This window comes from Natator depressus, chromosome 8 (assembly GCF_965152275.1).
Source record: "Natator depressus isolate rNatDep1 chromosome 8, rNatDep2.hap1, whole genome shotgun sequence".
Lineage (NCBI taxonomy): Eukaryota > Metazoa > Chordata > Testudines > Cheloniidae > Natator > Natator depressus.
The window spans coordinates 106,499,456-106,513,775 of NC_134241.1; the positions used below are offsets into that span (position 1 = coordinate 106,499,456).

A 14,320-nucleotide genomic window follows, 5' to 3' on the forward strand; every position below is an offset into this window, starting at 1 on the left:
GCTCCACCTGCCCCTGGGGGCAGTGACCATATCCGAGCGGGGCGAGATGGACATGCTGATGGGCAGCACTTACTCCGATGGGCATGTTGGACTGCGCTGATCTCTGCTGCCACGTCACAAAGAGATTCTCAATCTTCATCTGCTTCTCCAGCTCTGACAGGGAAAGGAGCAGCCATGGGATCCGGAGCCAGAGCCAGGCCCCTCCCACCCTACAGGCTCCCACCATCCCCCCACATAGAGTAAAGCCTCCAACCCCCCTTGAGCTGCGGGCCAGGCTTCCCACACTCCTGCTGGGAGAGGCCAGGGCTGGAAAGCAGGGGAGGCTGAAATGCTGTGGCTGTGAGCACCCCCATCCCCAGAAACCAGTGCCCGGGGCTGGACAAGTTGGGGGTTTCCCCCTTTACCTTTCCTCTCCAGGCTCTTGATTTCCAGGAACTGGGCACCATGCCAGGACACCGGGTCACGTGGCCCCAACTCTGGGCCGAGGGGGACGCCCTTCAGGGTGGTGACATCTCGCAGAGCCTCGTCAAAGGGCATCATGTCGGGGGGGAAGTGCAGGGACGGCAGACTGCGCGTGGAGCTGCTGAGCCGCCCTTGCTCCTTGCTGGGGGGAGGGCTCGAGCTCCGGATCAGGGCATCCACCTCCAGGGTGGAGTTCAGGAAGGGGTTTGGTTCCTACATAAGCAAGAGACAGCCCTGAGACCCCCCCTCACCATGAGCCTGGGAATGGGAATCAGAGAGCTAGGAAAGCCCCTGAAACCCCTAGACCTTGCCCAACAGGGACAGGTCCCCACAGCGTAGCCCCAGGGCTCTGCGCAGTCCTACTTCTAATGTGGCCCCTGCCATAGGCAGCAGATTCCCCAGCCTGGCATGGCCTACCCCTCCCAGTTCATGCCCTTGGCCCCTGTTGCTGTGATAATTGTACCCGAACCGCAAGCTCAGCCATATGAAGTGAGAGAAAGCTCATAAGAACCAGCTGGAGGGAAAAGGTGCAAAAGGGAGACGCGCTGAATTAGTCCCAACAAAAGGGCCTCCTGATAGAACTCGAGGACTGCGTTAAGATCACGGTTAGTGAACAAGAACAGGGTGGGATCAGAAATCAATGGACCAAAATTGGTATGTTGGATGTTAGGTCTAATTGTTGAACAAAACAATGAGGAAATGAACTATTCCACCCATCGCTCCCTTCAGAGGGGTCTTAAAAAGAAAAAAAAAAAAGTGTGATGGAATGCACCCTGGATTCACACCCTCCACGCTCGTGTAGTCATCCATGTACAGAGCATGCCTGGTGAGGGGTCACTTGAAAACTAACAACTTTCTGGTCAGTAGTATCATGGTGAAATGCATGTAGCAACTTTACACGTAAAGGTATGAACATGAGTTGGAATCATGACTGACATGCATTTACCAGACAAGTCTGAAGAACGGGTAAACTGGTTTCTCAAACACAACGGACAAGTTTACACCTCTAGCCAGGTGTCAACAAAGCTGATGGGCCATCACTAAAGCTGCGAGTTTGTCATGGAAATCACAGAATCCATGACTTCCCGGGACCCCCGGGACCCGTGCAGCGGTCAGTACAGCTGATCCGGGAGCAGCTCTGGCAGCCCCTGGGTCAGCCGTACCGGCCGCTGCTGGGGCAGTCTCGGGCCACCGCACCCCACCCCAGCAGGAGTTTGGGTGCGGGAGGGGGCTCAGGGCTGGGGCAGGAGGTTGGGGCGTGGGAGGGGTGAGGGCTCTGGCTGGCACTTACCTCGGGGGGCTCCCTGGAAGCGGTGATGGGGCCCTCCCGCAGCCACTCGGAGCTGAGGCGAGGCCAGGTGGCTCCATGCGCTGCCTGCGTTTGCAGGTGCTGCTCCTGCAGCTGCCACTGGCCGCAGTTTCCGGCTAATGGGAGCCGCAAAGCCAGTGCGCAGAGACCCCTGGCGGCGCCTCCGCATAGGAGCCAAGGAGCATGTCGCCGCTTCCAGAGAGCCGCGCGGAGCCAGCCATGAAGGCTGCCAGCCCCGCCAACGTCCCACAGCAGCAGCAGGGATCCCCGCCCCGAGCTCCCAAGATTTAGTCATGGGTATATTAGTACAAGTCATGGAAAGGTCACAGGCTGTGAATTTTTCTTTACTGCCAGTAACCTGACCATGACTTTTACTAAAAATACCAGTGACTAAAACGTAGCCTTAGCCATCACCTCTCAAGCAGTCATTCTTTGTTCCTGATCCCGTTCCTAGCCAAACAGATTCTGCATCTTAGCAAACAACAGCATGAAACCTCTTTCCCACCAGACTCTGTCTCCTTTCTCTGAGCCAGAAAGATCTTCATCTAGGGGTCACGCTCCGGAAAATGCACTTCAACGGGGGACTGACCTATAAAGGTGAGGGGCAAAACCACCCCAAGTTCTCTCTCTCTTTTCACAAGAGAGCAGAAAGAGCCGCAGACCTTAGGAGCAGAGCCTGACCTGAAACTTGGTCAGCATTGCTACTGAAAACCTGTGGTAAGAATTTCACCTTGAACTAAGGCTAGTTTAAGTTTAGAACGTGTTTTATCTTTATTTCTCTTGTAACTGGTACTGACTTCAAATCCTAGCTTCTGCTGTTAAACAAACTGGTTTTATTCTTTAATCAAAATTATTCCCATGCTGTGAGGGTAGCTCCATTTAGGTGGCAAGTTGCTGTACGTTGTTCCCTTACAGGAACAAGGGACTGAACGGTATCTGGACTGCCCAGAAGAGGGCTGGACAGAATAGCACACACATTTCTGAGGGGGAATTTGAGACTGGGAGTGGGTTGGGGTCACCTGGCAAGCAGTAGCCAAGGCTGTTGGGAGCCAGTGTGTCCTGGCGTTTGCGGACAGGCTCTGGGTTAGAATTGCCGAAGCACAGCTGTGGCTGTGCAGACACTCGTGGTGTCCTGTGAGCGGCCAGGTGGGAGCTACAGCAGGAAAGCCTTCTGGGGCTGGCAGTGCCATTACCTGCTTGCTGTCCTCATGCCAGGGCGTGTCCAGGTAGCAGTAGTGGTGGAAAAGCCCCAGTTTCTGGCTGAGGAGGCAATGCACGATGTGGGAGCGGGCGTTCTGCCACTGCAGCAGACGGGTGAGCGAGCTGTTCAAGGAGCTGCCCAGGTCCGGGGACCAGTTGTAGGTGTAGAGCATCAGCTAGGCGGGAAGGGAGATGGTGAGAGCTCTGCTGGAGGAGGGCCCGCACCAGCTGAGCCCTGGCCAGGCCGCTGTCACCCAAGAGCCCGTGGGCTGCTGCTGCTTGGTGGGTCCCTGCTGCACCACCAGCTGGCTTCCACTACAGGACGTGGGGTGGGGGGCACAGCTGGGAGGCCACAGCACCAACTCAGCGCCCAGCCCATCACCACGGTGACGTGTCCTGGTGTTCACACCTGCTCTGCAGCACGAGGGCCCAGAGCTGCTGACGGCAAAGCACCTGGGAGCACAGGCTGGCCATGGGCCCTTGGGAGCCACCAAGCCTTTGGGACCAACAGCTATCATCAGCATGCCCGGTCGGAGAGCATGGCAGTGCCAGGCCACAGGGAGACCACTGGGTTTGCCGTGCAAGAGCAGACAGAGAGGCAGCTGCACAGCACTGCCCTGGCACAGCTGCCTGCTCCACCCCACCTCACTGTTATGCAGGGCCCCGTGAGGAGCCAGGCCAGGCTGTCCTCACCCACGGCCCCCGCTTGGATGGGCTCCGGGCCAGGCTGGATTTGTACCCACCTTCTTGTCAAGGATCTCCAGGAGAAGGAATCTCTGTCGCGGGGCCAGCAAGGGGCTGGAGTTGGAGCCCTTCTCCGCCAAGCTCAGCTCCATGGCCTCGAAGTGCTGGAGCCCCTTGTGGGCTGAAAGAGACCAGAGAGAACCACAATGTGCCTTCCTGCTGCTCACTGCCCGTACCTTGCAGGGAGGCGTTGGCAGGAACCTGGGCGCCACAGACCCCCTGTCCTGGGGAAGGAGGCCCAGGACAGCAACTAGCTGGGAACCAGCTGGAGTGTATCAGTGCTGGAGCCTGCCAAGACCCAGCTGGCCAGGAGGGCTGCACCGCAAGTTCCAGACTAATCCCCAACCACGCATGCCAATATTTGCTCCGGGCAGGCTGGCCATGCAGCGGCAAGAGCCCACGCCCCACCCTCAGCACTGAAGATCCCAGAGCGACTTGGCAAAGTTGCCCCAGACCCATGCTGGGCTGCAGTGTTCTATGTCCATGTCTGATACCAATTCCCGCCCCCAGAGGTGGGTGCATTTCAGTGGGTATGTAGGGAAGGACCAAACATTGAGGGCCACCAAGCTGTAGGGAGCACTCCCCTTGTGCTCCCCAGCCCTGTCTGAACGAAGGGCCCCTGTGATGCTGCCATGCCAGGTCTGGGGTGGAGCCAAGGCCCCCTCCTCCCATCCAGTCCTGAGCTAAGGGCATCCTAACCATACCCTTCTCTCAGGCCACGCCCCCTCCCTGTGCTTACATCACAGGGAAAGGGAGCTGGCCCTACCCGCCATGCTGTGGTGACCCCAGGCCATGCTGCACCAGAGACCCTGCCTCAGTCTGTAAAGCACAGGGAAGCAGCTATTCCTGGCTTCCCCACTTCCTAGGCAACAGTCACCCCCAGATCCCTGCCTCTCCCGGGGAGGACAAGTGCTCAGGGCACTAGTGTTAGAGCCACACGGACACACTTGCAAACCACAGCAGCACAGAGCCCAGCCCCTCTGCTGGCTGCAGGTCTCCTGTGTCTGCAGCCCCTGGGATAGGGACAGCCCCGTGGCTGAACTTGGTCAGATTAGCCCTAATCAGCAGCACGTGCAGTATTCCCTGCCGTGGCATGAGCACTTGCACAGCCGCTCGCTTCCACTCCAGCACAGAGGCCGTGCAGCTGCCCTTCCACTGGGTGGCACAAGGATTTGGGTAGCAGTGGCCCAAGCGCTGGCTCATCACTCCAGTGAGAGACTTACATTTTAACCTACTGACACCTGCTCCTGCTGCGTCTCACTGCAGGTGAAGACAACGTCAGCTCCCCGAGCCTGGGCAGGCCCCAGCCCGACCAGCACTACCTGCTCTGGGGTCTAGTCAGGACACGGGCGGGAAGGGACCATGACAGCGCGGGCGAACGGGAGCACCCCCAGCCAAAGATGGGCCCAGGGGCACATCCCCGACTCCAGGCAGGGCTAAGGCGGAGAGCTCAGGCAAGACAGGAGCAGGGCTCAGGTCAGGCTGGTACCATGCAGTGCCACATCTCCCAAGCTGCTCTCACAGGCCACTCTCAGCTCGTAGGAAAACCTCAACGCGGGGACGCCTGCGCAGCTGCTGCGGAAAGGGGTGAAGGGACTGCCCCGTGCACCCCGGTGGGCTCAGCGCCTCTGCCTGGATGATTGCTGAGACATCAGCTTTGCTCATTATTTCATCCCCCTACGCGAGAGGCCGGGAGGGTCACAGACTTGTGCAATTTACTGCAGATGGCCACGTTCTGGAGCCACGAGTGGATGGCGCTGGGAAGACGTTTTATTTTTCCCCAGCCAAGGTGCCAGGCCCAGGGGCACATACACACCCCACCATGGGGAACGCAGGGCAGCTTCGGGCGCTGCGCATTCCTGTGTGGGACATCTGCCATGAGCAGCATCACGCTGGTGGACACTCATGGTGGGTGGCGCTTATTTTGTGGGCGTGGCTTGGAAGAGTGCCCTGCAAGTGTGAAGGTGCCCAGTTGCAAAAAGTGCCCAGCCTGTGCTTGGAGCCCACCCAAAGGACTAGAGGGGAGCTGATGGCAAAACCTGCTCAGGCCACCGTACGGACACTCGGCATGGCCCTTCTTGGGAAGCAGAGGTGGTTTCTAGTCAGGAACATCGTCTGCCCTGGCTCCATCAGGGTCTTGAGCACAGGATGGGAGGATCAAACCCTTCCCGAAGAGCTTTCCTGCAGAGTGCATGCGCTGAACACCAGTGTTGGCAGCCTCACCCCGGGTGCTGGTACGGTCAGAGCCCCAGAGCTCTGCAGCCACCCAGAGACCAGGTCTGAATTTTAATGGGAAGGACCGGACCCCGGGTACACATACACCCACCCATTCACCGAGCAGCAGCCCCCCGTGATTCTCCTCAGCAGAGGATGAAGTTTTGATAGAGCTGATGCTGGAGGAGTTCCTCTTGTTGCTCTCCACATTCTCCCGAGCACCAGCTCTGAGCCTGTTTCGCTGAGACCTCACTCCCCTCCCTTTGCCCCACATGGGCAATAAGTGTTGCCCAAGGGGGCGGGGGACTAAGGGCAGAACCCCTGCAGGAAGCCAGCCAGGGTGGGCATTGTCCAAGCCATCTAACCACTCTGATGAAGGAGCAGCACGTCTGGGGACAGCACAGTGTGTTCCCCAGGGGCGCCAGCTTGTCCCTCCCTGCAGCCCCTGTAGGGCCTGGCCTTCCCTTGTCCATACGGCGCGCCACCTGCAGGAAAAAAAGCCCCCCGCTCACTGCGCTGCGAGATTCCGGCAAAGCAGAGATAGGTTAAAACTCCCGGGGGGCCCTGGCCCAGGAGAGTTACCCTCTGCTCAGCCACCGTACATTGCTCTGGGCTGGAGCAGCCACCCGGTGCCGGCCTGAGGGGTGCATGGCACATTGCTGGAGCGTCTCTCAGAGCAATGGCTCCTCCTGGAGGATGTGCCATGTGGGGTGTTCACTATGACACAGGCGGACTGGGAGAGGGGGAACTTGGGGTAGAACAAGCCTGGCAACTTGGCCTACAGGCCCAAGCCTGAGTCCCAGCTGGGGGAACCCCCTGGGGTGAGACAAGCCAGACAGGGGCCACGAGAGAGTCTGAGAACAAATGCCTTGTGGGTACAGAGCTGGGCATGGGAAGTTTCCACCTGGGTGCCTGCCCTCTCCCAACACTGCTTGCTTGGGGCCCCCGGGCTGCTCCCCCAGACCCACAGAGTGCCTGCACCCGGGCCCCCACTCACCCTGCTCCGTGTTGTAGCGCCATTGGTGGAAGTTGCGTCCCAGCAGGATGAAATGTCTGATGGCCGCAGGCCGGGGACTGGAGCGCTGACTGGGGTTATATGGAAGGAAGGTGGCGCCCCGAGGGCAGCTGCAGAGGAGATCACCACACAGAGCATTGGCCGCCAGGAGCCACCCCACCCAATCCCTGCCAGCTGCAACAGGGAGCCTGTCAGCAACCCCCCCCCGCCCACCTCCCAGCTGAGCTCAGGGCAGCCGACTCCTTGGGCCCTTCTCCCAACCCCACAGCCGATCCCCCCAGCATGACACTCACCAGTGCTGCTGGAACACCTTGACAGCGGTGTCGCTCGCCAGGGCCGTGACCAGGCTCACCACCTCCTCCAGGATGGAGGAGAGCAGGAAGCGGGAGACGATCTCCACCGAGCACTGCTGCACCGAAGGACACCCTGCCCCGCACAGGAGAAGCGGCATGAGCCACAAACATACCCAGTCACAAAAGCGGCCTGCTGGGAGCAGAGGGAGCTGGCCTCCTGCCGGGTTCTCAGAGTGCTCGTGAGTACCCTAGTGGGGACGTGCTTGGCAGAGCATGGACTGGGAGGAGCTGCAAGGATCTCAGCCTGGTATTCCGAAGGCACAGTTCTCCTCTGCAGAGCTGGACAGTGTCCGACTCAAAGCGCACTGCGTGGGGCTGGGCTCTGGCCTGTCTCCTCTGGCAGGAGCCCACTGGCTGCACACGCCTAGCAGGCTCTCCCACATCGAGCCCTCCTGATGGGTTGGGGAGTATGACCAGGTCTCCCAGGCTTCCATGTGCCAGACCGCAAGCCTTGGCCTCTGTGTGGGCATGTGCAACACTGGACACTGGCTGGCCAGTGCAGGCCCATCTGTCAGAGGCCGGGTTACTGCTGAAGCCACACCCCGGGCACATGGTGCCTTTAAGGAAACAAACAGCACTTACAAGCTGGGCTAGAGGCACAGAGTGGGGTCAGCATGGGCCAGAGGAAGGAATGGTTACACGGGGACCCACAGACAAAGCTCTGGGAAGAAGATCCCCATTCCAGCCCCATCCTGCAAGGCAGGGGAGATGGGCCCGTAGTACATACCCAGCCGACTCATGAACGCCATCCACTGCCGGCAGGTCTGGCTGAAGAGCGGGTGCATGGTGCCCACCTCCCCTTCCTCCAGCTGGCAGACTTGGCGCCTGTGGGGGCAGGGCACTGGTTATGCAGCCAAGGCCAGAGACAGACATGAGGGGCAGTGCAAAGCAGAAGCTAGAGGGATGAGTGGATGGTGGCTTCCCCACTGGGCACATGTGATGTCTGGCCACTCTCCATCCCTCCCTGTCCACACGCAATGCCCTGTGTGGGTCGCCACAAGCCTCGGGCCCAGCGGGCCAAAGCCCCTCTTGCTCAGAGTCCTGCCACGCACACAGCAGCAAGGGCAGCCAGACACAGCGTGAGGCCTGCTGTGGCCATCGCAGCACCACACCGTGCGCCTTCCCGGGCTGCTGTGGGTACAGCTGGCTGGCCGCGCGGGGGGCACTTGCCTCTGGGCCTGCTCCAGCTCGGCCGTGGCGGAAGCACGCTCCTGGCTCAGGTGCTGCTTGACGCTCTCTGTCTTGTGGCGGCGGCGGGTGCGACTCTCCTCTGGCCGCTCCAGCACGATGTCATCAGTGGTTTTGGGGCTGCCCAGCTCCGAGGAGTCGGCCTTACTCTGGGGGGCGGGGCACGAGAGGGGGTGAAGAGTGGAGAGAAGCAAAGCTCTGACCTCCCCTTGCCCGCCCACCCCAGCTGGCTCCCAGCTGTAGGCCTGTCCCCACCACTGCCATCCCAGCACAGCCGGCTCCTCCCCTCCCAGGCCCCACTGTGACCCCAGCCCCGGGGGCCGGGCTCAGTCTGAGCACCCTGCCCACGTCCCTCTGAGTGTACCAGCATGTCCCAGAAGCTCCGGCGTCCCATCTTGTTCGTGGGCGTGACTGGCTCGCCAGAGCCAGAGCTGGGGGCTGAGGCGAAGTGCAGAGGGGGCGGGGGCACTCTACTGGCACCAGCACTGCCCGCAGGAAGAGCCAGCCCCTTGGTCTCCGACATGGTCCTCCTGAGGCCTCCTGCAGACAGAGTACACATCAGAACCTGGGCAGAGTCCGTGAACCCAGCACCAGAGCAGCACGGCGGGGAGCGCTCAGCCAGAGCAGCCTCCCCACGGAACCAGGTCTCCCTGGCTCCAAGACACAGCTGGCTGGGGGTCCTGGCCCCACAGCTGCCCGTGGTGAGAAGACCCAGAAGAGACCCTGCAGCTTACCGCCACTGCCTTGCTCCTCCGGCGGGCAGGCAGCCTCCATGCAGAGTGGGGCCGGCAGCACTCGGAACTCCATGACTGCGTCGCACAGGGCATGGCGCACGGCGCTGCGCAGCTTCTCCGACAGCTGCAGGGGGCTGATGTTCCCTTTCTCCCAGACATCCAAGCGCACCAGGGTGCAGGCAGCTGCGGGAAGAGGGTAGTCACCAGAGCTGCACGGCCCCTGCAGAGGGATGATCCCCCACAAGGCTCAGAGACACCTACAGCCACATGATGCCCTCTCCCCTGGGCACAACAGGCCCTCCCCAGCTCCAGCGAGCCATCCTGGGGACACGGCTGGAGGGGCCCCCCCCAGAGCCCTGAGCCCACTGTCTATGGTGCCCAGAGCTCGCCCGTCAGGCTGAAGCTCCTGCCCGGGCATAGGGTCAAGGTAGCTGCTCAGCGGCTGGGACTGGCTTCAGTACAGAACATGCACACTCCTACCTGGCTGGAGGGCGCCGGGCTCAGCATGGTGCCTGCTGACTGCAGTGAGGCTCTCAAAGTCTGCGTCCTGCAGCAGGTCTGTGCCAGGTGGGGACGGGGGCAGCTCCAGGGGACTAGACCGTTCCCAGCGCGCCAATGAGAGGGGGCTGCCACGCTCATCCACGAATGACAGAGCAATGCACGCAATTCCTGCAGGAGAGGACAGCCCGAGTCACTGTGTGTCCGCCCTGCACTGGACACCCCCAGCCCACAGGGACTCTGGGCCCATGGTCCCTGGCCGGGGGAGCAGAGGGGATGGGTTGCAGATGCCCACATGATGTCTGGAGGAGGGTGCATGGGGGTCCTGAATTCATCATGCTGCGTTTGTATTGTTGGCTTGGTGCCAGGAGTCCAGCTATGCTGCCCTTGATCCCCCACCCCCCAGAATGCTGCCCTCCTCCGCCCCCCATGGATGTCCCCGCAGCACCCTGGCTAGGACATGCCCTCCCCACTCCCGGGACAGGGCTCTGGTGTCCTTGCTCCTCTCCAGGCCAGCAGCCAACACTCTTCAGAAGCTCCCTCTGGGCCAGGACAGTGGTGCAGGACCTGTAGCTCCTGGTGGTGATGCTGGGGAAGGCCCCAGGCCTGCACTGGGGTTATTACCCCCTCTGGGACTCACCCTGCAGGGACAGACAGAGTGAGGGGATCTGGGCGCAGGGCATAAAGCAGTTAGTTATTTGTATGGCAGGAGCCAGACCCTCGATTGGCCCCACTGTGCCACACACAGCCAGAGGCCTTGTCCCCAGGGGTCCGCAATCTCCATCGGGGCATGGGGCACCAGCAGGAGGGGAAGGGAGGCAGCAGCAGTGACAGGAGCAGGTGACACAGCCCAGCCCTGGGACCATAACTCAGCCACCCAACTCCTGCTAGCCCTACCCAGCCACACACAGTGCTTCTTAGTGCAGCTCTCCGAACAGCCACAGAACGGCAGCACCACGCTGATTTTGCAGACAGCAGCCCATGCAGGAAAGGCCTGTGCAGGAAAGGAGGCTAAGAGCAACGTGTCCACTGCACATTGTCCTGTGTGGGGTCCCCGCACTGCTGTGTCTCTGGAGACAGAGCTGGCTCCCCATGGGCCACCAGGAGGGCCCTGGCAACTGGGAGGGGGTGCGGGGAAGTTGGCGGGGTAAGGGCGAGATCCCTCCTAGGGGCAGTATGCGCAAGGCGGCCCAGGAACCGACACTTAAGGGCACGGAGACAGGCAAGTAGCTGCACAGCGGCTGGCACACGAACGCACGCAGGACCCATGCGCTATGTGCGTCAGTTACATGCCAGCAACAGTGGCCATCACAGGGACCGCCAAGGCCCTGCCCCAATCCATCTCACGGGAGGGCAACCCCCTCCCCTGCAGAGGGCAGTAAGTCATTCTCACGGGTGCCAGCGACCCAGCTGGGAGAGTGGGTCACCAGGGCTGCCCACCACACAGGGAGGGCAACAGCTGGCCATGGCCTGCCCCGACTCAGCACCGGAAGCAGCGACCCCTTTTCCAGGGGGTGGAGGGAAGCTTCCAGCGGAGCAGGAGTCAGAAGAACGGCAGGCTTTTATCTTAGTGCCGCACCTCAGACGGTGCTGGGCCACTTCCCCTGCGGGGAGGGGGCACAAAGGAAAGTGAAGAGAAGCAAGTGATGCCCCCTGCTACACACACTCCAGAGCGCAGCGCCCACCTTGGCAGCCCAGAGAGGTGCTGAGGTGGTGCCTTTTCCTGGCGCCCACGTGTCAGAGCTCTGCAGTCTGGGATGGCAGCAGAGCGCTCAGATAGGTTCCCTGCAGCCTGCCCTTCTCCCAGGACATGCCCTGAAGTGTCGGTGGCAGATTCCCAGCAAGGTGGGTGCTGAGAGACGTTCATTGAGGACTATGATCATCATCCAGTTTGACCAGGCACATAGCAGGCCAGAGAGAATCTCTCCCAGGATTCCTGGATCCAGCCTAGAACTTCCGTCTGAGCTAGAGCAATGGCTAATTACGTCCAAAGTTTAATTTGTTTATAGTCTGAATTGCCTAGTTCAGCATCCCGCCCCAGATCCCGTTCGGCCTCAGTCTGCCAGCCCGAAGAGCCCTCTGCTAGCCGAACACGAGGCTCCGCCCCACGGGTAGGTGCTCAGACGTGCTCCAACCACCCCTTCTCTCTCTCTTGCCAACACACTGAGCTCCTTTAGTCTCTCCTGACCAGGCAGGCTTTCCAGCTCACGTGTCCTCCTTGGGACTCCTGAACCTTCCACCCCCTGACGCACGCACACCTGAATGGGACACAGTAGCCAGGGCTGGTCCCTGTCTGCCTGCAGCAGGAGGGCTGCTACCCCCTCCCTAGCAGTGCAGCTTTGTGACTTGCCTGACTCCCCAGGCCCGCTCTGTGAGTGCCTGCCCTAGACAGATGGCTGGTTCCCATGGGCTGCCCCAGCACGAGGGGCCAGCCAGGATCTAGGCACAATGCTCTGGAGCAGGGGAACAGGCTGGGGTCCACCAGAGCAGACCCACTGTTGCGCCTGCAGGGGGCTCGCTCCTCCTCCAGATGCCAACGCTGCCAGTCCCATTATGAGAGCAGAGGGGAGCTCAGCTGCGGGGTCCCCACGCTGGGCATGGTGGCTGGGAGCTGCGGGGGCCCCCGCTGTGGCTGGGCCTGATGCCTGCAGCAGCTCAGAGCTGCCACTGCCACCCGCAGCAGCTGGAAGCTTCGGGGTTCCCCTGCTGCCTCATGCCGCGGGGGGAACTGAGGCTCCCAGCTGCCACAGGCTGAAGTCATGGAGGTCTCGTGAAGTCAGGGACTCCGTGACTTCCGTAAGAAAATTGTAGCCTTAACCATTGCTGGTGTGATGGTGTCTAAGGACCAGCTGAAACTGCAAACCTACTCTCCCACTCTCGGACACAGCCTAGACGGGCAGCAACCGAGATCATGGTCCTCCCACTTCCTGCCAGGATTCCCACCCAGACCCACACTGATGGAGATTGGGGCTTTGTCCCCTCCTTTGTCCCCGTTCCCACTGGAAGTGCTGGCCAGACTGCAGCAATCACCCAGCCCCATCACAACAGGGGTGCTGGCCACTATAAACCCCCAATGCAGCCACCTGGGTCTTGGGGTGCAGGGTGACCCACACGGCCTTATGGACACAGCCATGGAGGGAGCCTGTACCCTGTGGGCACTGCCTGCAGCATGCCCTGGTGGCAGGAGACATGTTCCCATTGCACAGAGCCCTGGAGCTCCCTGGGCTGAGCTAGGGGGCGGGGGGAGCCAGGAGCAGAACACTCTCTCCAGGGGATTTGGGGGTCATGGCCCCAGGCAGCAGCAGCCTCCTGCTCACTGACCCCACAGGCAGCTGGGAAGAGGGAGCCTGGAGTCACAGACAGCCACACAACGAGCCAGCGCTGAAGCCACAATACAACCCAACCAGTCCATGGCAGGAACCAAAGAGGGGCCAGGTGGGGGGAGGGGAAGAGGTTCAGTGCAACACGAACCACAGGTGCTACCTTGAAAGTGGGAGAGCGGAAACAGGTGCTGCACAAGGTCCGACATGGTTCCTACACAACAGAAGAGCATTCAGAGGGCACCGCGGGCCATGCCAGCCTCACCACAGTCAGACACAGAAGGGACATCACCACCCAGCACAGGAGGGGCACAAGGGACCAGCTCCAAGCACAGGACGAGCAAGCTCTCCTCCAACAGCCCACAAGAGGGGGCAGGGCACTGCACCCATAACAAATCCTCAGGAGCAGGTACCTACGGTGCTCAAGGGACCCCACTGCCAGGCGCCTGCACCCAGCGGACCTGCCCTTCCCCACCCAGGACCCTGAATCCTGAGGGTTACCACACCCTCCTACCTGTTGGAACCCAGCTGCATCTCACCCCAGAGCTGGCTGAACAGTGACCAGGGCACTCTGGGGCCCTCGGGGAACAGCGCCGCAGGAGCTCGGCCATGTCCAAGGAGCCTCCAGCCAGCCCCAGAGCTGCACTGCAGCAACACTGCTCCAATGGAAGGAATGGGGCAGGGGATCCTCTCCAAGCTGTGCTGGGCCCCAACGGCCACGGCGGGGCTTTTCCCTGGGGGGACTCCCCAGGGAACAGATGATCCCCACGGCCTTACATCCACACTCTGCGCACAGGGCACGTGCTGCCTTCCTTTCCCTGTGGGACGCTCAGCACGAGGAAGCAGCTCCCTGCTGCTCAGCCCCTCACCCGATGCCAGAGAGCCCAGCGCCCCAGTACCTTTGCCGCCCGTGCCTTGGCCACCGGGCTTGTTGTACAGGTAGAGATCGAGGTCGGGACTGCCACTCTGCTGGACATAGTGCTGGGGAGCAGAGACGGAGTGGAGTGAAGGGCGTGCCAGGGTAAGCACCCCGCTGAGCAATGGGAGGCGGCCCCAGCCACATCAGCAGGAGAGCAGAGCCTTGTCCCCAGGGACGGGCGCGTGCCAGCCCAGCGTGGCTTCACCCACTGTAAGCGCTCTGCCTCCAGCCAAATGAGCAGGTCCCTTGCTAACCCTGAGCCTGCCCCACATGGCATCTGCTTCAGCCCTGCCCTCCGTGCTCGACCCTCGTCATCTACCAGCCTCTGGGACTTGATGGGCCCTGGGCCGGTGCATAGCAACCT

General features: G+C 61.2%; 1 protein-coding gene across 1 annotated transcript in view; it reads right to left on the minus strand.

Annotated features, from left to right (window-relative positions):
- SZT2 (SZT2 subunit of KICSTOR complex) overlaps positions 1–14,320 on the minus strand; it is a 70,605-nt gene that overhangs the window by 9,928 nt on the left and 46,357 nt on the right. The window contains exons 49-60 of the mRNA XM_074961936.1: positions 13,937–14,018; positions 9,700–9,888; positions 9,220–9,402; positions 8,850–9,025; positions 8,468–8,634; positions 8,025–8,122; positions 7,238–7,370; positions 6,927–7,054; positions 3,715–3,836; positions 2,965–3,147; positions 405–675; positions 74–153 (exon numbers count right to left, since the gene is read on the minus strand). Of these exons, the coding sequence (XP_074818037.1) occupies positions 74–153; positions 405–675; positions 2,965–3,147; positions 3,715–3,836; positions 6,927–7,054; positions 7,238–7,370; positions 8,025–8,122; positions 8,468–8,634; positions 8,850–9,025; positions 9,220–9,402; positions 9,700–9,888; positions 13,937–14,018 (1,812 nt within the window). The remainder of the gene's footprint in view (positions 1–73; positions 154–404; positions 676–2,964; positions 3,148–3,714; positions 3,837–6,926; positions 7,055–7,237; positions 7,371–8,024; positions 8,123–8,467; positions 8,635–8,849; positions 9,026–9,219; positions 9,403–9,699; positions 9,889–13,936; positions 14,019–14,320) is intronic.